The 21145-nt window shown below is 46.0% G+C and overlaps 1 protein-coding gene across 1 annotated transcript; it reads left to right on the top strand.

The window, feature by feature from the left end:
- Positions 1-7282, top strand: LOC140916935 (threonylcarbamoyl-AMP synthase-like). Its single transcript, XM_073358832.1, has 6 exons — positions 1-82; positions 1513-1707; positions 4130-4292; positions 5184-5349; positions 5537-5631; positions 6303-7282. Exons 1-6 carry the CDS (start codon positions 59-61, stop codon positions 6386-6388), a joined length of 729 nt encoding a protein of 242 aa, XP_073214933.1. The 5' UTR covers positions 1-58; the 3' UTR covers positions 6389-7282.
- Positions 7283-21145: the final 13863 nt, after the last annotated feature.

Genomic DNA, 21145 nt, shown 5'->3' with positions numbered 1-21145 from the left:
CTGCATCTACGGAGCAACGGCATCGCTAGCAAACTGCATATTTGGCAAAGACCTCATAATGATGGGACCCCCTCTCTTCAGGGTAAGAGTCCAGCTGCATGGTATAGTGAGCTCACTCTCCATTATGGGTATACTACAGGGGTGGGCAAACTTTTTGGCCCGAGGGGCACATTGGGGTTGCAAAACTATATGGAGGGCCAGGTAGGGAAGGCTGTGCCTCCCTAAACAGCCTGGCCCCTCCCCCTATCCGACCCCTCACACTTCCCACCCCCTGACTGCCCCCCTCAGAATCCCCCACCCATCCAACCCCCCTGCTCCTTGTCCTCTGACCGCCCCCTCCCTGGACCTTGCCCCCATCCAAGCCCCCTATCCCCTGACTGCCCTGACCCCTATCCACACCCCCACCCCATTGACAGGCCCCCTGGGACTCCCATGCCTTTCCAAGCCCCCCTGTTCCCCGTCCCCTGACTGCCCCCCCAGAACCTCCACCCCATCCAACCTCCCCCTGATAGGCCGCCCCCCGGGACTCCCACACCTATCCAACCGCCCCCTGCTCCCTGACTGCCCCCCGGGACTCCTGGCCCCCTTACCAGGCCACTCAGAGCAGCATGTCTGGCAGCCGTGCTGACTGGCTGGAGCCAGACATGCTACTGGGCTGTCCTGCAGGAGCAGGGTGGACAGCAGGGGAGGGACTGGGGGCTAGCCTCCCCGGCGGGGAGCTCAAGAGACAGGCAGGATGGGCCCGCAGGCCGTAGTTTGCCCACCTCTGGTATACTAAATAAACAAACAGTTATCCTGAGATCGTCAAAACAGCCTGATGAACTCTAATGGGATTTGGAAACCTAACTCACTGCAGCTGTAGCATTGCCATGTTGTAGTGGGCTATAGACTGAAAATAAGCTTTTGTCCTTCACAAATAAAGAGCCTGGAAACATGGAGAGAGGAGAGGCACATTTACATGTGACTCCCACCCCTCTTGGATTCCAAAGCTAGGACTCCAGGACCTAGTAGAACCAGTGGACTACAATCCAGGAGTTTTCAACAGCTTTAAGGAGTGTAGAATGCCACAAACTTTTGGGGAATGAAAAGCATCTTAAATTGGGATGTTGTCTCTTCCCAGAGTCTTCCATTGTCTCTATTAGCTTTAAATATCCTTTACTTGTAGGCATGACCAAGGCTTTAAATATCCTTTAGTATTGTAGGCATGACCAAGGCTGTCCCATGTAATTAGGGTTGATTGATTGGATGGTTCAGATCCTTCCTTCCTTCCTGGGGAACTGCAATTCAGTCAGACAGGTTGGTTGTGTCTTTATGTTTAGACTAGTAAGAAAGCTCTTGAAATGCAACTCTATAACAAATACCTATGGGAATCATACGGGACTTTCCTTGGCCATTTCTGTAGGACAATTTTGTATAGCAGTCGCATCCTCTGACCACAACATGGGATACTGGATTTAATGTGTTAGCATGTTCAGAGAGTTGTGGATTTGTTGTTTCCCTGACCACTTACAGGTTGAGATGACAAAGGAGGACACTAAAGAGCCTCCACCCTGTTTCTGCCCCAGCTCCCATCGTACCAGCAGCCTGAGGAGCATTGCAAACTTGCTGAATGAAGGTGCAGTGTGTGGAGTGCCTACGGACACAGTCTATGCGTTGGCAGCTTCCTGCAAACAGCCAGAAGCCATTGAGAAAATCTATAGAATCAAGGTGTGAACACAATATCGGCTGCTGTCTTTCTACCTAGAACTTGTGCCTCTATCTGTAAACCAGCCAGACCTGTACATATGTGTAAACAGCATGCCCCTCAGTCTGTCAGTTTGGAGTCATAGAATCATAGAATATCAGGGTTGGAAGGGACCTCAGGAGGTCATCTAGTCCAACCCCCTGCTCAAAGCAGGACCGATCCCCAATTAAATCATCCCAGCCAGGGCTTTGTCAAGCCTGACCTTAAAAACTTCTAAGGAAGGAGATTCCACCACCTCCCTAGGTAACACATTCCAGTGTTTCACCACCCTCCTAGTGAAAAAGTTTTTCCTAATATCCAACCTAAATCTCCCTCACTGCAACTTGAGACCATTACTCCTTGTTCTGTCATCTGCTACCACTGAGAACAGTCTAGAGCCATCCTCTTTGGAACCCCCTTTCAGGTAGTTGAAAGCAGCTATCAAATCCCCCCTCATTCTTCTCTTCCGTAGACTAAACATCCCCAGTTCCCTCAGCTTCTCCTCATAACTCATGTGTTCCAGTCCCCTAATCATTTTTGTTGCCCTCCGCTGGACTCTTTCCAATTTTTCCACATCCTTCTTGTAGTGTGGACTACAAAACTGGACACAGTACTCCAGATGAGGCCTCACCAATGTCGAATAGAGGGGAACGATCACGTCCCTCAATCTGCTGGCAATGCCCCTACTTATACATCCCAAAATGCCATTGGCCTTCTTGGCAACAAGGGCACACTGTTGACTCATATCCAGTTTCTCGTCCACTGTAACCCCTATGTCCTTTTCTGCAGAACTGCTGCCGAGCCATTCGGTCCCTAGTCTGTAGCGGTGCATTGGATTCTTCCGTCCTAAGTGCAGGACTCTGCACTTGTCCTTGTTGAACCTCATCAGATTTCTTTTGGCCCAATCCTCCAATTTGTCTAGGTCCCTCTGTATCCTATCCCTACCCTCCAGCGTATCTACCTCTCCTCCCAGTTTAGTGTCATCTGCAAACTTGCTGAGGGTGCAATCCACACCATCCTCCAGATCATTTATGAAGATATTGAACAAAACCGGCCCCAGGACCGACCCTTCGGGCACTCCATTTGATACCGGCTGCCAACTAGAGTCTGGCTGTACAGTGTATTTTTGCTATGAAGTTTGTAAATAAGCATAGCAGAAATCCATGAGCCATATTCGGCTTTTAGTTACACTGTCAAACAGGATTAACTCATTGACTTCCATGGAGTTACTCTAGACACACAGCTGTGTACTGAGAGCAGAATCTAGTAATCTAAGAGCTGCTTCACTCTAGTTTATCTGGTAAACAGCGATGGGCCCAAAACTAATATCTGAATCCAAATAGCCCTGAAACTTGTGACATCTGGGTCCAAATCTGAATTCATCCTCTTCCTCTATAAAGGGCTGAGCCAGAATCCCAGTTCTGAACATTCCCAAATTTTGGAAAAATTCGATACACTGGATCCAGATCCCAACTTTGAAGCTTAAGCCCATCTCTACTAGGGTTTGCCTCCCCGTCTGTTCTCCATTAGGCACTTTCTTGCTATCCCAGAAAAACAGGAGTTATAGCCTCTCTGATCAGACATCTAGAATAAGCGTCAATAACAGAGGCTCTCTTTATATTTCCTCATTCAGTGCCAAGTCTAAGCTCTTGCAGTCTGTGGGGTAGTATAAATAGAATGTAAATACATTCCTGCTGGGTTAGTCACCTGGCTTCACCAAAAGTGATGTAACTCAAGAACTGAGCGTTCCAAAGTGTGTTGTCTTTCTTTTCTCCACCACTATAGCCTGATCTAGGATATACATCAAGGCAGGTTGTGAAGACTGAGAGATGTAACTAGTACTTGCTAATGCCACAGGTTCTCTCACATGTGTAGGTCAGAGCAGCAGGGAATTGAACAAAACAGGTTTTCAGGTACAGATCAGTTTATGAGAACCAGTGGGACTCAGTGTCATTATAGTTGATTTACACCAGTGTAAGTGAGAAGAAAATCATGGTCCTGGATACAAACTATTAAGAACTTGCTTAATGACTACAGGAAGGTTATTTTATACTATGCTAGTTGGGTCTAGAGCAGGGGGACTTCCCATCTTTATCCAACTCAGGGCTGTGAAGGTAACTCATCAAGCGTCTGAAATCTGCACCTAATAGGACAGGTTACACCTCTCCCTCCTCTTTAATATCCATGTATTAAACCCAGCAATGACACAAGTCCCAGCATGCAATTGTCCCTCATGCTCTGAGTATTAAGATGGTACATTGCATGCTGGAACCCACTGTCCCTGGGAAGTGTGGTGGCTGCAATGCAAGACTCAGCAGGTTGTGTTTGACTGCAGGGGTACCCTTTGCAGAGATTTTCACTCTTTACATTTTTCTTAAAACATCTTCCTCCTCTTGGTTTTCACAGGACAGGCCTCAAGAGAAGCCCATCTGCATCTTCATTTCAAACCTGGACCAGTTGCGAGCTGCTGCTCCCCCCTTCAGCCCTCTGCTTTGGGACTTTATGGAGAATGTTTACCCTGGAGGCATTGGCTGCATCATCAAGAAAGGAGAATGGCTGAAGAAGTTAGGTGAGTAAACTGGGCATCTTCTCTCTTATTGCTTCTTTCCTTTTCCAGGTCTCTGGCTTTGCATCTTCAAAGTTCAAATCTCTCCCTGGGCAATGACTTGAGAGCATTTCATCCAATGCAGCCCCTGGCAAAGTTAAGGCATTTCCAGCGCTGCTCTTATCCCTCTCCCTAAAAAGTTTAGCTGGAGCTTCACCACATGTAGGCAGAGCGGGCTGATGAGGGTCACGACATCAGGAGCCAAACCAGCCTCAGCATTGAGCTTTTTAGTAAGGTTCAGTGTACCTGCAGCTCTCACCCCACTGCTGTTGCTTACAGCTACTGACTGGTGTACTGCTTACAGCTACAAGACAATGGCTCCAATGTGTGGTTTGGAAATATAGAAGGACCAAGTGGACACTTATGGGGCATTTCATACTCCTGTTTTCCAACCCAACTCCTTTAGAGTTCCCAACGAGATGCAACACCGAAGAGATTTTAAATCACATTTCTGTCAGCAGCATGATTCACAGTCTGAACTTGTTTAGAAGTGTTTCAGGGGATTATTTGAAATAAAGAATAACTATTTGGGGCCAGCTCCTCAGCTGCTGGAAGTTAGAACTACTGTGCTCAGTTCAGCTGAGCCACGCTAGCTTACAGCTGCTGAACATCTGGCTTTTTGTCTTATTTTTTATTTCACAAATTCTTTCCTCTTATTTACAAAGTCACCATTGGGCATTTCTTCTCTATGTTGCTACTAATCCTCGGCAATCCACACTTGTTAACTTGAACAAAGATACCTGTAGTACTGGGGACTTGCAAACTTTGAGGAAGTAGATATGATGCATTGCATGATGATGCACAATGTACGGCACGAAACTCTTATTTGCAAACTCGGTCTGTTTCTCGGACAAGGGGTTGGAGCAGGCTATGACCGAGTGGGGACCAAAGACAGCATAATGATCAGAGTGCCTGACCAAACCATCACCGTCCATCTGATAGACATGACGGGCCCCTTGGCCATCACCTCTGCTAATCCCAGTGGAGAGACTGACAGCACCCACCACGACATGGTCATCTCGTGAGTATCCTGTCGATTAATCAAGTGCTACAATAGTAGCTGACATTTCAGGCAGGAAAGATGTAGGAAGTGCTTATAGCCATAGGCCTTAAGTGATGACTAGGCCTTGAGTTGGCCCTGTGCAGAGGGGTGAATCTCACCCTAAGATGGTATGAATTGGTTTGTATTTTCTCTCTTTTCCCACCAGGCGTCTTGGCCACAAGCTAGAGGGGGTTCTCTGTGATGGGGAATCCAACGAGGTGGTGGCATCCACAGTGGTCAACTGCACAAAGATCGATGAAGGTGAGTTTTAGAGCCATCTCTTTTTTAATTCAGCTGCTGCCATTAGCCTCAACCACTCAGAAGAGTGTGCAGAGAGCAATGGCTCTCAAGCTCTGTACTTTCACCAGCCCGTCAAAGAGGGGAATGTCCTCTGGGATCACAGAGCAGGAGATGGAAAGTAGAAGCAATGGGCCACATGAAACTTAAGGCTTATAAAAGGAACAGTGTTTCAAGTATAGAGGTAGTTTTTCTGCGGCCGAGGAACACATCCCTTTCCAGGCCATTGGAGTAATGGTAGAACTTATAAGAGCTTCAGGCCACAAGGACATAGCACTCTGCTAGCTCTTAGAACAGCTGGGCTGTGTCACTGCTAATGAAAAACTGAAGTCTAGATTGAAGGGGTGGTTCAGTGGGAGGTGCTGTGTCCCCTGACTAAAGGTTGACCCAATGTGTTTGTACGGTGTGAGGGGTTGCTGGTTTTCTAGAGGAGCCATCTTGCTCCTGGGTCAGCTTCAGATCCTCATAGGCTTTTCAATTATTTGACCTATTGGGGGGTCTTTGAGAAAACTTGGCCCTAATTGACCCTTGTGGTGCTGTCTCAAGCATGCTTTCCTGCATGGCCCATTTCCTTTCCCTGCTTCTGTGACTCAGGGATCAGCAACAAGCCTAATTTTCTGGTGCTTCCTCCCCAGGTGGCATCACCATCCTGAGAGAAGGCTGCGTGCCAGCAGCCAAGGTGCGGCAGATATTTGAAAGGGTAAAGAATGGAGCAGTATGAAATTGAAAGAAAATCTCACTGAACAAAGGGCAAGATGCACTCTCCTAACTCCAAGGCTAAGGGGGCCAATTCTTGTTTGAAAGATCAGATTCAATTAGCCCACATTTGCTCCTACAATGTACAAGTGCATTGCATTGCTTCCAGATCCCACATTGAATCACTGACGGACCTTGGGAAAGTCACAGCTACTCTAATCATCCATTTACCTACTTGTGAAATAACAAATCTCATCCCCAGCATCTCACACAGATTACATGAGGTCTAATTCAAAAAGTGGTTAAGCAACAAGAACAGCCCAATAGGACTTGCAGAGGTGAACGTACTGAAGCAGAGAGTCTTATCTGAGGAATTCAGGTGCAATTATGGTGCAATAGAGATCTGTTTAATTCACAAACGTAGGAGCCTTCATTGTATCTTTGTTTCTAGAGGTGATTATTTTCTACGGCCGCATGCCTTAGAGCTGGTTGGAAACCAAAGTTTCCATCCCACAGGAAATTCTGATATTTCAACATTTGTTTGATCCCAAAATGGGACAAAGTGTCGAGAATTTCCACAGAATGAAACATTCCAAGAAGAAATTCAGTTTGCAACTGTTGAAACACAAAAATAAAATTGACATTTCCAATAGGAATTATATGTTTCATTTATATATGTTACATAGGGACACTCTGGAAAGTTAATGCAAATTAACTAGAAGTATGAATTTAACATGTATAATTAACTACATTAAACACCTGTGTGGACATTCTTATTGGAATAAAAGTGGCCTTAATTCAGCTGAGCTTAATTCACTGGTTCTCTATTGCCCTGCACCTTGTGAGAGTAGTGACAATGGGGCAGGGATAGCTCAGTGGTTTGAGCATTGGCCTGCTAAACCTAGGGTTATGAGTTTAATCCTTAAAAAGAAAAGGAGTACTTGTGGCACCTTAGAGACTAACCAATTTATTTGAGCATAAGCTTTCGTGAGCTACAGCTCACTTCATCGGATGCATACCGTGGAAAGTGTAGAAGATCTTTTTATATACACACAAAGCATGAAAAAATACCTCCTCCCACCCCACTCTCCTGCTGGTAATAGCTTATCTAAAGTGACCACTCTCCTTACAATGTGTATGATGGAAATGGCCCACCTTGATTATCATACACATTGTAAGGAGAGTGGTCACTTTAGATAAGCTATTACCAGCAGGAGACTGGGTTTGTGTGTGGGGGGGTGGGTGAGAAAACCTGGATTTGTGCTGGAAATGGCCCAACTTGATTATCATACACATTGTAAGGAGAGTGATCACTTTAGATAAGCTATTACCAGCAGGAGAGTGGGGTGGGAGGAGGTATTTTTTCATGCTTTGTGTGTATATAAAAAGATTTTCTACACTTTCCACAGTATGCATCCGATGAAGTGAGCTGTAGCTCACAAAAGCTTATGCTCAAATAAATTGGTTAGTCTCTAAGGTGCCACAAGTACTCCTTTTCTTTTTGCAAATACAGACTAACACGGCTGTTACTCTGAAACCTGAGTTTAATCCTTGAGAGGGCCATTTAGGGCAAAAGTTGCAGATTGGTCCTGCTTTGAGCAGGGGGTTGGACCAGATGACCTTCTCCCTTCCAACCCTGATCTTCTATGAACGCAAAGCAGATATAAAATGCTACCAGATCAGAAAAGTAGTGTTTTGGACCCATTTTGCACTAGTGTAATTGATTGCAAATGTGCAATGGAGAATCAGGTTCTAGGTACAGTCTTTAAATGACAACACCCCCATCTCATAAGTATATTGGGTGCTTAGTTCAGATTTACCTCCCTTGTTTTTAAGCCATCCATAATTTTATTCCAGTTTGTGCCATGGACTCTCTCTGCTCACCAGCTCGTCTTCATAGCGAAGGCTTCCTCTCTGCTCCATCACACAGTTTCCTTGCTGGTGGGATGAGAGCGTCGCCTTCTCTACAACTGTTGCCATCTAGAACAGGTCCCTGTTAGCTCTCTGACCCATCCCCTTTATTATTGCTATGACACTCGCACCTAGAGCCCCATTCAGGATCAGGGCCTCATTGGGGCAGACTCTGTATGAAGAAAGACAGTCACTGCCCAAAGAGCAGGCCATCAAAATTTCCCACCTGCCTTCACATTGATAGTGGGGTACCAGCTAGAGTCTTAAACAGATTAGAGCCCCCCTAATAGGCACTGCATACGTTTATTCTAATCTCACTTGGAAGCTTCTCTGTCTGCTACGCTCCTTAATGTCTCTCTTCCCCTGCTGTTATTTATTATTTTAACCTTTCAGTACCTGAAGGTGATGGGAATTCACATGCAGAGTGCCTGCAGGATCCGGCTCTATAGTTTTATTGTGTGCATTCCCAATACTGCCTGTATTGTGTATACCTTAGACTGAGTATTTAATGTATACTGCTGTACTTGTTTCCATAGCATTTTAAGCCTGTATTAAGACAACCAGATTCTGTTCAATAAAATCTATTGGAAATCTAAATCTAAATACAAATCTAAAGGAAATGTTATTTCAGTTTAATTGATCTTTATGGTGGGTTTTCATCCTTTAAAAGTCATATGATTCCCATGGCTAAAACTGGGAGCCAAGACAAGGAACAAGCAAATACATTCCTTGAAAAGGACTTATAGCAGATGATGTATTTGCACCCTGGGAAATTGAACAATGATTCCAGAAGGAGGTGAATTAATACCCAGAAGTGATCAAAGCCCTTGGCTTCAGGAACCTGATCCAAAGCCCGCTGAAATGAATGGAAAGACATTGCCAAGCAGAGAGAGTATGGGAAGAACAGGTTCCACAGGGCTGCTACTCCTACTCTGTGCAGATTGTTGGGGAGTGGGAAGAGCGGAGTGGGGGACAGGGTCAGCCCCAAACCTCACCCCCAAGCACTGGCCAGCAAAGCTGATGCACCATTGAGCAGGATGTAATCTGTTCCTGGTTTGGGGTGACAGCCAATTAATTTCCACTGGAGCAAATGGCAACCAGGGAAGAGAATGGGACTCAGAGTCAAAAACTGCAGTATTGCCAACCCCCAAGCTTAAAAAAAAAAAAAAAGTCAGGTCTCCCCCAAAATCAAAATATTGGCTTAAAAATCTTTTTTCTATTTCCCTTCTGGCTTCTGAGCCTTCAGGGGGCCTTGTGTTCAAGCATTTTTCTGCATGCACAAAAGCTAGAAATGTACTTGTTAAAAAATAAACGTTGAAATTCTCATCTCGTGACTCCAAGAACTGGGGCTTTTAGAAACCACCAAATATCACAAGACTCACAATAAATTTGCAAAACCTGATAGTGTGATTCCTTCCCTGTGGCTGGTCTTGGGATAATGGAGCTTATGCACTGCCATTAGCCTTCAGTAAAGGACTGCTGGCCAGGACCATTCTTGTACTTCTCTGTACAAACAAACATGAATGCAGAAACAAGCACCATTAAAAAAAAAAGTTTCTTTCCCCTGAAATAAGGCCCTAGATGGGCAATATTCCAACCTGGAGCAAAGCAACAGCTCATAAATCGAGTGCTGGAAATACAGTCTTTCCACAATGCAGGAGTTAGGAATCACACCTTTCTGAAGGGATATGCAGCCCTTGGTTCAGTTCCTGATATATCATTAGATGTTGGAGTACATGGCCCCATTATTACACAGAGGACTAGGGTGGGGCTGGTCACTTCCCCCACCCCAAGGGCTGGGCCCGTCTGCCCCACTTGTTTTCCTCCTCTTGTTCATTGCCACTCCCTTGAACCAGGGAGGGCTTGTCCATCAGGCACAAGAGCTTGTCCACACTACTTTTTCCTCCATGGGGCTCAGGTTCCTCCTTCATCTGCTGGCTTGAAAACCCCCAGGGGCTCCTTCTTCCCAGACCCTGCTCCCTCCCATTCCCCATCTCCCTTGTAGAGCTCCCGCACTGTAAAAGCTCCTGCATTGATGGGTTGATTTGCATCGTGGATTCCAAATGAAGAATTGGTCCCAGGCTTTGGGATACAAGGTGCTATAAAAATGTAAACACTTATTACTCCAGTTCTATTTGGCTCTAATGTTGTTGTCCAGATGAATTTCCTGTCTGCGATATAAGTATCCCAAGACTTGGACCACAATTCTGTTTGCCCTTAAAAGGCACCATAAACAACAACATTCCCTCAGGCTCCAGGGGATGAGCCCTGGTTTTACTCAGGCAGCTACAAGACTGCTAGCTAAGATTAAACCTTGGTTTTGGTTTGCTCCTGGTGTTCCCTGCAGTCTGCAGGGAGCTGCTATCTGCCCCCAGCCAGCCAACAGCTTCCAGCTCGCTTCGTTATTGCCAGCATTCAGAGGTGTTCACTGCTGCCTGGCACCCAAATCAGACATGGCAGGGAACTCCCAGCCACTCTGGGGTTTGCTGGTTCAAGCCAGCTCCAGTGGCTAAAATTAATATTTCCTGTTCATCCTCCCTCACCAGCCACAAGTAGACAAGCCAACCACACCCAAAAGGCCCTTTCCCCTCTCTGTTGCTTGTGTAAACGGGGGAATAGTCCCGCTATTGTGGGGAACTTTCCTGGCTTCTGCACTACCCCGGTGAAGTGGGCTAGCGAAAGGATCTCAGTCCTCGCTCCCACTTCCTTTACCCAGTGGCCTCCCTGCCCTTGAGGGCTCCCCTTCCACTCTCCTGTCTGGCAGAGTCCTCGTAACCCCAATAAGGCTGGGTCTAAGATTCCTGGAGGGGCTCGACCCCCAACCCTGCTGCAGTCACCTAGGACAGGGGCTAGGGTGTCCCCACTCCGGGGTACTCTCTCTGCACTGTGCACTTCTCTGACCCACTGACCATTACATACAAGTTAAAGCAAATGCAAGTTATTTAATCAACAATTAATTTTAAAAAGAATAAGGAAAAATGGGAAAAGTTAAAGGAAACACATCAACCCGCTCTGTGGCAGGGAACATCACAAACAGTATCTCTGCAATGTCAGGGCACTTCACAGTCTGCTCCTTGTAAGCCCCAGGCTGCCTTCTCAGGCCCTGGCTGTGCTGCAGGGATGCTGTGGGTTGGACACTTGCTCTGGTGGTGGCAACACGCTCTCAGGCTCTAAGTGGTAGGACCCTTCTTCCCAGTGTCACCCCGCCCTGTCGGGGTTACGATCCAAGCCTGGCCTGCAGAGCCTCTTGGCTGAGGCGTCTCCCTAGTGCTGAGCCTGCTGCCCAGGGTCCCCCTCGCTCTCCCCAGCTGCTCACCGCATCCAGCTCTGGACTGCTCCAGCCCGGTCTCCCCAGCTGCACCACTCTGTCTCTGCACTGCTGCTGCTCTGCCTACAGCTCCCTGGGCTGCTTCTCTGGCCCATCTGGCTCTGGTTGCTACAGCTCTGCTCCCAGGAAGATGTCTGCTCTCTCTGGGCCATGCCTCTGGCTTTGGGGCTGCAGCTCTGCTCCCAGGACAGGTCTGCTCTCTCTGGGCCGTGCCGGCTTTGAGGCTGCAGCTCTGCTGCCAGGACAGGATCTGCTCTCTCTGGATCTGGCACAGCTCTGCTCCCCAGCTCAGCTTGGGCCCCTGCTTTCTCCTTAGCTCAGCCCCACTCTGTCTGACCCCAAGCAAATCCAGCTCACACGGAGGACGGGACCTCCCTGGCCTCCTGACTCCCTGATTAGCCTGCCCACCCCGTCATTCAGGCTGACCTGGAGCATTGGCCTCTCCCCATTGTTCCTGGGGACTGTCAGTCTCAGGGTCCTGATTCCCCATCCACCCTTCCCCCTTTTCAGTACCGGGAGCTAGCAACTAAAACACCCCCACTGAATGTTAGTAAGGGGGCAATAGTCCCCTTACACTTGGGCTTTCCTTTCCACTCTTCTCTCAGGGCAGTGACCTCCTAGGGGATACGTCGGCCCAGCTTCCCTCCTGCTTCCAGGGGATTGTGAGCTGGTGGCTTATAACACAGCAAGTTATGAGCTCTTCTCCCCCATGCTGGTTTAGCTCTGCTAGCTGGCATGGTGGGACACAGTCAAAGAGCCATTCTTTCCCTGCCCACCTTGGCTGGGAGGGGTTCAAGCAGATGTGCACTGCCCCATAGCCCTGTGCACCTGAACCAGGTAGCCCATACAAAGCAGTAAAGGGGTTCCTTACTCCCCTGATCAGGTGCTTAGTCCATTCTCCATCTGTCCTGCTGGAATCAGACAGAAAGCAGAACTAGATTCTATGGAGTTAGGCAGCATAAAACCAGAGGGAGAGCAAGGAGAATCAGGCCCAATAGCAGCAGCATTGCCTCACCAGTTTCTAATCTGTTACCACAGTTCTCTGCCTTCCACATCTCTTCATCGCTCAGCCTGCTCACTTACAGTCTCACCCCGGCCAGGGTAAACCAAGTCCTACACATCTATAGCCCAGCAACAGACTTACATCATTCCCAGGGCTTCTCCACCACCTTTGTCCATGACCAGTGGGGGAGGGAACCCAGACCCTCCCTCTTCTCTGGCTTTCAGCCTAGCAAGCTTGTAATAAATAGCCAAAGCCTGTCAATCCAGACACACTGCTTCCCACCACAGCCAGCCTCTAGGCCTTTCCGGCAGCCCCTTCCCAGGCTCACTGCTCTACAGAACCCAAAAGGAAAAAGCCCATAGTCCTGGGAACAAAGTACCTGTAAGAGTCCCATGCCAAGCTTGGTGGAATTTTTCACACAAAAAAGGTCCTTTTTCAATGGAAATTTTTGTGCGTTCAATGAAAACCTAAAATTATTTGACAAAATAATTTAGCTGAAACTTTTTCACAGAAAAAAGATCATTTCCTGGCCAGCTGTAACTGTGTTGCATCAGGGCACTGGAGTATCATCTATGGAATGTATCTGTGATGCCCGCCATCTTGGCTGATAGTAGGGCTTGAACTGGAGGCCTACAGAGCTAAAAGCATGAAATGTTACAGCCTGAGCTAAAGAGGTAGGCTCGAAGATAGTGGTTGGAAAAGACTCACATCCACAAGTTGTTCATGCTCAGCATGGACCAAGTAATATACTTACCAGCAGGGTAGGTTATTTATGCAGTAGGTTATATTTGCAGCGTCTACTACAAAAATCATACTGCTTTGCAGGGAATGGTAAAGGAATTATCATTTATCATGTTTACAGTATGCAACAACTGTAATCCAAAATTGCAGCATTTTGCCTTTAACAGATGCGGTCATAAAATTTTTGGTTTAAATGCACAAATAAATTAGATAAATAGATTAGACAGACAAAGAGCCTTAACTATCACTAATAATTAAACAGAGCAGTTTGTCTTTAGTACAGTGAGTTCCTTTCAGAGGACCCAGTTTAGTAAAGCATTTAATCACAGGCTTAAATTCATTACTGTTCAGCAAAGCACTTAAGACCATGCTAAACTTTAAGCACATGCTTAGGTCCCACATGCTTAAACTTAAGCATGGGCTTAAGTACCTTCAAGAATACACCTGGACTGATGAATCAGGGCCGTAATGACTAGCTATTCAAAAATTAACTGGGCCTTTCTAAGCATATTGTAACCATGAATTATTGGAGCAAAAGGAGTAACTGATAACATTTCCCTTCTCTGCTGATCATGTTGGTGGCTGTGTTCCTAACCTGGGGGAATTCCAGTCAGTTACACATCCATTCCCAAAGCCTGTTTGCAATGCTCAGTGTGATATAATACCACATAATACAAGTACTTTGCTTGCTTCAGAACCTGAGGAATTCTACCATGCTTGATATAGCGTGACCTTGTCTCTAATGGGATCGCTGTGCACTGAGTCCAAAGGGGATATAGTAAATATGCAAACCAGCCTTTGGTTTCACACTTTTAATGTATTTATTTAACAAAACTTTTATTATTATTAATTATTGAATCATAGAAGATTAGGTTTGGAAGAGACCTCAGGAGGTCATCTAGTCCAATCCCCTGCTCAAAGCAAGACCAACCTCAACTAAATCATCCCAGCCAGGGCTTTGTCAAGCTTGGCCTTAAAAACCTCTAAGGATGGAGATTTCACCACCTCCCTAGGTAACGCATTCCAGTGCTTCACCACCCTCCTAGTGAAATAGTTTTTCCTAATATCCAACCTAGACCCAGACCTCCCACACTGCACCTTGAGACCATTGCTTCTTGTTCTGTCATCTGCCACCACTGAGAACAGCCTAGCTCATCCTCCTTGGAATCTCCCTTCAGGTAGTTGAAGGATGCTATCAAATCCCCCCCTCACTCTTCTCTTCTGCAAACTAAATAAGCCCAGTTCCCTTAGCCTCTCCTCGTAAGTCATGTGCCCTAGTCCCCTAATCATTTTGGTTGCCCTCCGCTGGACTCTCTCCAATTTTCCACATCCTTTCTGTAGTGGGGGGCCCAAAACTGCATGCAATACTCCAGATGTGGCCTCACGAGTGCCAAACAGAGGGGAATAATCACTTCCCTCAATCTGCTGGCAGTGTTCCTACTAATGCAGCCCAATATGCCATTAGCCTTCTTGGCAACAAGGGCACACTCTTGACTCATATCCAGCTTCTCGTCCACTGTAATCCTCAGGTCCTTTTCTTCAGAACTGCCGCTTAGCCAGTCGGTCCCTAACCTGAAGCAGTGCATAGGATTCTTTCATCCTAAGTGCACGACTCTGCACTTGTCCTTGTTGAACCTCATCAGATTTCCTTTGGCCCAATCCTCCAATTTGTCTAGGTCACTCTGGACCCTATCCCTACCCTCCAGCATATCTACCTCTCCCCACAGCTTAGTGTCATGCGCGAACTTGCTGAGGGTGCAATCCACACCATCCTCCAGATCATTAATGAAGATGTTGAACAAAATCGGCCCCAGGACTGACCCCCTGGGGCACTCCGCTTGATACCAGCTGCCAAGTAGACATCGAGCCATTGATCACTACCCATTGAGCCTATCCAGCTTTCTATCCACCTTATAGTCCATTCATCCAATCCTTTCTTTTTTTAACTTGCTGGCAAGAATATTGTGGGAGACCGTATCAAAAGCTTTGCTAAAGTCAAGATTATATCACGTCCATCGCTTTCACCATAGCCACAGAGCCAGATATCTCATCAAAGAAGGCAATCAGGTTGGTCAGGCATGACTTGCCCTTGGTGAATCCATGCTGACTGTTCCTAATCACCTTCCTCTCCTCCAAGTGCTTCAAAATGGATTCCTTGAGGACCTGCTCCATGATTTTTCCAGAGACTCAGGTGAGGTTGATTGGTCTGTAGTTCCCCAGATACTCCTTCTTCCCTTTTTTAAAGAAGGGCACTATGTTTGCCTTTTTCCAATTGTCTGGGACCTCCCACGATTGCCACGAGTTTTCAAAGATAATGGCCAATGGTTCTGCAATCACATCATCCAACTCCCTCAGCACCCTTGGATGCATTGCATCCAGCCCCATGGACTTGTGCATGTCCAGCTTTTCTAAATAGTCCTTAACCTGTTCTTTCACCACTGAGAGCTGTTCACTTCCTCCCCATATTGTGCTGCCCAGTGCAGCAGTCTGGGAGCTGATCTTCTCTAAGAAGACGGAGGCCAAAGAAGCATTGAGTACTTTAGCTTTTTCCACACCATCTGTCACTAGGTGGCCTACCCCTAGTAAGGGTCCCACACTTTTCCTGACCTTCTTCTTGTTGCTAACGTACCATTAGAAACTATTCTTCTTACCCTTCACATCCCTTGCTAGCTGCAACTCCAGTTGTGCTTTGGCCTTCCTGATTACAGCCCTGCATATTCGAGCAATATTAGTATACTCCTCCCTGGTTATCTATCCAAGTTTCCACTTCTTCTAAGCATCCTTTTTGTGTTTAAGCTCACCAAAGATTTCTCTGTGAAGCCAAGAGCTGGTCGCTTGCCATATTTGCTATTCTTTCTGCACATCAGGATGGTTTGTTCCTGCACCCTCAGTAAGGCTTCTTTAAAATACAGCCAGCTCTCCTGGACTCCTTTCCCCCTCATATTAGCTTCCCAGGAGATCCTGCCCATCAGTTCCCTGAGGGAGTCAAAGTCTGCAATTCTGAAGTCCAGGGTCAGTATTCTGCTGCTCTTGTTTCTTTCTTTTGTCAGGATCCTGAACTCAACCATCTCATGGCCATTGCTGCCCAGATTGCCACTCACTTCTACTTCCCCTACCAATTCTTCCCTGTTAGTGAGCAGCAGGTCACGAGGAGCATGGCCCCTCATTAGTTCCTCCAGCACTTGCATCAGGAAGTTGTCTCCAACACTTCTCCAAAAACTTCCTGGATTAAATGAGGGCAGCAATACTTACCAGCCTCACAGAAGGTTTGTTAATTAGTATTTGTACAGTGCTTTTAAGATGCTCAGATGAAAGGCACTAGAGAAGAACACAGTATGCTCATGAATACTGGGACTGGGGAAGATATGCAAGAGGCCAAAGCAGTAGCTTGGCTATCACTAGGCACGTGAAGGACATGTGGTCTGAGCAGTATACTGGGTGGAAGTTGCAGTTTGAGCTATAGTTACAATTTTAAATGCCATAACTTGCCCTTTTCCCTCTGTGCCCTATCACACTGGTTAAGATCTGCAGGGGCTATCCTGCTGTTAACTCTTGGAATTGAATTGTCCGTGACTCGGGGACAAGGTGTTCTCAGTTGAACCCATTCACCAATGAGACTGTTCCATTTGATAGTCCATCAGGGCTGTGTACAAACATCACCTGTTTGTTCATGCCTTTTATTAAATGAGCCAGCCATCACTAAAACAAGGGAGTTATGTTTAATTTTCCTGACTCATCCATTTGGGTAAGTCACATGTATTTGGTTTATTTTAGTCCTGAATGTGAGGCGTTCAGCTGTCATGTCAATGGGTGCTATACGCAATCAAATACACACAAATACAACTCTACGGAATATCCTCAATTATTCAAGATAAAAACATTTCTGTCCCTTCTATCTATGGTTCTGTGCTTATCATGAATCAAATTCACCCTGTGAGGCCACCCTAGAAGGCCAGGAAGACACCAGGGTATGTCTACATTGCAGTTGGGAGGATGCTTCTGTCACTAGGTTGCCTCCCCCATTCAGTAAGGGTCCCACACTTTCCCTGACCTTTTTCTTGTTGCTAACGTACCTGTAGAAATCCTTCTTGTTATCCTTCACATCCATTGCTAGCTGCAATTCCAGTTGTGTTTTGGCCTTCCTGATTATACCCCTGCATGCTCGAGCAATATTTTTATACTCCTCCCGAGACATCTGACCAAGTTTCTACTTCTTGTAAGCTTCCTTTTTGTGTTTAAGCTCACCAAAGATTTCTCTGTGAAGCCAAGCTGGTCGCCTGCCATATTTGCTATTCTTTCTGCACATCGATCCTTTGAGACCCTCAGCTGGAAAATGCTAGGAGTACAATATATTATAACAGACTCCCTTGATCACCGCTAAAAAGACCTGGCTCTCAGAGTGCAACATTGCACAGCGCGGGCCCGTCAGACTTAAAAGGGTGAGGAGGTGTTTGGTTAATGCACTGGACTGAGTCTTGGGAAATCAGGATTCAATTTGCCTATGGCCAGTTCTCCCAAGGGCTCTGTGCTGCACAGCTTCCATGGAGGCCCTTGAAAAAGCCTTCCACAATGGAGCATTTAAAAAATAAATAAACTCACCCAAACTTCTTTTGCATCAATAAAACCCTTTTGTTCCACCCTCAATGAAACTTTTAGTTTCTGTTTTATTTTAACCTTTAATTTTTTTTTACACGAAATTGAAGTAAAATTCAAAACTAAAAGTTCTGCAAATTGAAAGATTAAAACATTTAGTTTTGATAGTGTAAAAACAAAATGTTTCGGCTTTTTCAGATTTTATTTGCGGGCGGGGGGAAGAGGAGGAGGGAGAGAAACAATTGGACAAATTTGACATGAATTCGCAACACCTTTTGGCAGACATGAATCTGCATTTTTGTTGAAACAAAGTTGCATCTGAAAATTTTTACCCAGTTCTGGAGGCATTCTGGGACAGAGCCTGTCTCTACCTCTTTGTTCGTACAGCACCTGTACAACAGGCCCCAATCTCAGTTGGGGCCTTTAAGTGCCATTGTAAATATCAAAAAACAAGGACAATGGGACACCTACTGCTTTATGCATAGGTGGGGTGGTTGGTGTTGGCATCCACAACCCAGGAGTTTGGAGATCCCTACGTTGCCTCCTTTCCCATCTCACCACACCACACCGGCCTCCAGCTGCTGGCTTTATGCAACAGAGCCATTCATAGAATCATAGAATATCAGGGTTGGAAGGGACCTCAGGAGGTCATCTAGTCCAACCCCCTGCTCAAAGCAGGACCAATCCCCAACTAAATCATCCCAGCCAGGGCTTTGTCAAGCCTGACCTTAAAAACTCTCTACTACCCCTGCATTGAGCGTGAAAGGAAATCAGACCTTGCTTCTCCTAATTTTGCTTTAAGCGGTGCTCAGTCTTTACAAGGGGCCTTCTAGCACCCTGGAAAAGTATTACCACCTTCATTTTACAAATGGGGAAACCGAGGCACGGGGGGGAGTAGCAACTTGCCCAAGGTGACCCAGCAAAACTGTGGCAGAACTGAATCATAATGCACTCCTGCAGCTCAGAAATGTGCTCAACCTGCTTAGACTAATGCTGCCCCAAGTTCAATGCGTAATCTTTTCTAATGATGATCTGGCAAAGTCGGTATGAATGCAAGAGCTTGAACTCCAGCAGACCGTGAATTCCTTACCTGCGTCATCACCACCCAAAAATCCTTTGCTTCCCCTCCCTCCCCATGCCCCCATCCCAGCTTGCTTGGAGGATTCTTGCTTGGGGTGAAGAATTCAAATCAATGAGCTGTCTTGACAAAATGCAAAGAACCATCTGCTATGCAGCACTCCAGCATTGCCTGCCACAAGCTAAACATCAGGGAGATGATACAAAACAGGCCTGGTTCTTGGAAAACTTCAATACTGTAGGAAACTGGGATTGCCCTGGGAGAACTGAACTCCTCTGGCAAAGACCTGTGAGCAGGACAAGACTCAGATTCCAGAGCGATGAGTGCAGTAGAAATATCTCCAGTAAATTACATAAATCAATCTTTTCCTTTTACTCACTTTCTTTTCCCCGGGCAGTAAAGTGCTTTATAATGTTTGCATGGCAACACCTGCAGTAAACAACTTACACTGACACGGAGCCTTTCAGGCTGAAGGGACAAAAAGGACTTTCCAGGATCACTGAACTGCAGCCACCTCTTGTAGCCTCTGAGCACCTGCCAACAGTTCGGGATGGCCCCTGAAGAATGCCTAGTCAGTTGAGACCACTGGATATAGATCAGTAGAATGCAACTGCCCAACTGGACTGTGACAAGGAGCCTAAGTTCCATTTTCACAGTGACATAGGCTCATAGGTTCATTTGGAACCATCAGTGAGTAGCTGAAGTTATTCCCTGCCCTGTGCATCATTCACACTTACCTGCATATTTCACCTGCCCTCATACTGCCCTTTTCCTTAGCTTGGGGAGGTCGTCGAGTTCAAGACCAGAAGGAACAACCAGATCATCCAGGCTGACCTCCCGCATATCCCAGTAGCCTTGAACTGAGCCCAGGAACCCAAGTGAGACTAAAGCATCCAGCCTACAAGAGATTGCTCTGTGCCTCAAGAAGAGAACAGAAGGGGCCCAGGTGCACTGCCTGCACCTCTGAATAAATATAAGCCACATTCTCCTGGCCCTGATCATTAAACGTTCTTTGTCTGCAGCATGCTGCAATTGCTCCGTTGAACAAAATGGCAGCTGCCTGTACGACAGAGAACAAAGTCATCTAGTCCAGTCCCCTGCATTCATGGCAGGATTAAGTATTATCTAGACCATCCCTGGCAGGTGTTTGTCTAACCTGCTCTTAAAAATCCCCAATGATGGAGATTCCACAACCGCCCTAAGCAATTTATTCCAGTGCTTAACCACCCTGACAGTTAGGAAGTTTTTTCTAATGTCCAACCTAAACCACCCTTTCTGCAATAAACCCGTTGCTTCTTGTCCTATCCTCAGAGGTTAAGAAGAACAATTTTTCTCTCTCCTTCTTGTAACAATCTTTAAGGTTGTTGTTGTAAGGAGGTGTGGACCATTCTGTTATATGTTTTATGCATGCTTGTTTTGTACGGAGGAGTTGGCCCACCTATCTAAGATTTCACTTCCTTTTACACTGTTTGAAATAAGTGCGTTTGTGCAAACAAAAAAAACCTCTTTCTCTAAAGTTAAGTTTGACCGATTAACTGTTTTATTAATTTATTTTCTCTAGGAGATTGTGTTTAGAAATGGAGTCAAGGAGCAGCTGTTTTTTCTTGTTTACTCTTCGTATGTTAATCAATCTCCTCCTTCAGCTTGGGATCTCAGCACCCTGGTTTCACTGATATTTTTTTTTTTTGATAGAAGAAAAAATATGGACTAACTCCTTCCCTTTCTTTTGCATTTTCTGATTGCATACTTCCCTGGCTTCAGAACTCTTTCTTATCCTTGTAAACTGTCCCTAGGAGAAGACTGGTTATGGAGGTCTCCTACGAAGGTTGTGGACTTAGAGATAGTTATTTCTACCTCTACTTTTTTCCAAAAAAAATCATATGATCAATATAATTCTTTTTAATTATTTCAGCTTCCAGGAAGTTAATTGTTAAGTTATGATTGACTAAACAAATTGTCTTTGTGAATATTTGGTGATGATGACACATTTGTTCCAGTTAAGGCAGTCCTCTCATATAACAATATTCATGCTGATATTGTATTTACTGAACGCCGTTTGTTGGGTCAGAGAGCAACCAGGAAGATATCACTAAATAACATTTGTAACTGAAAAGGTTAAATTTGTTTA

This window comes from Lepidochelys kempii, chromosome 9, assembly GCF_965140285.1.
Source record: "Lepidochelys kempii isolate rLepKem1 chromosome 9, rLepKem1.hap1, whole genome shotgun sequence".
Classification (NCBI taxonomy): domain Eukaryota; kingdom Metazoa; phylum Chordata; order Testudines; family Cheloniidae; genus Lepidochelys; species Lepidochelys kempii.
Note: the sequence above shows the minus strand (reverse complement) of the source record. Positions and strands in the feature narration are given on the sequence as shown.

Coding starts and splice junctions, on each gene's coding strand:
- LOC140916935 (XM_073358832.1), top strand. CDS start 59: ATGATGGGACCCCCTCTCTTCAGG. Junction 5,350..5,536: donor CACCACGACATGGTCATCTC/GTGAGTATCCTG, acceptor TTTTCCCACCAG/GCGTCTTGGCCACAAGCTAG. Junction 5,632..6,302: donor CTGCACAAAGATCGATGAAG/GTGAGTTTTAGA, acceptor CTTCCTCCCCAG/GTGGCATCACCATCCTGAGA.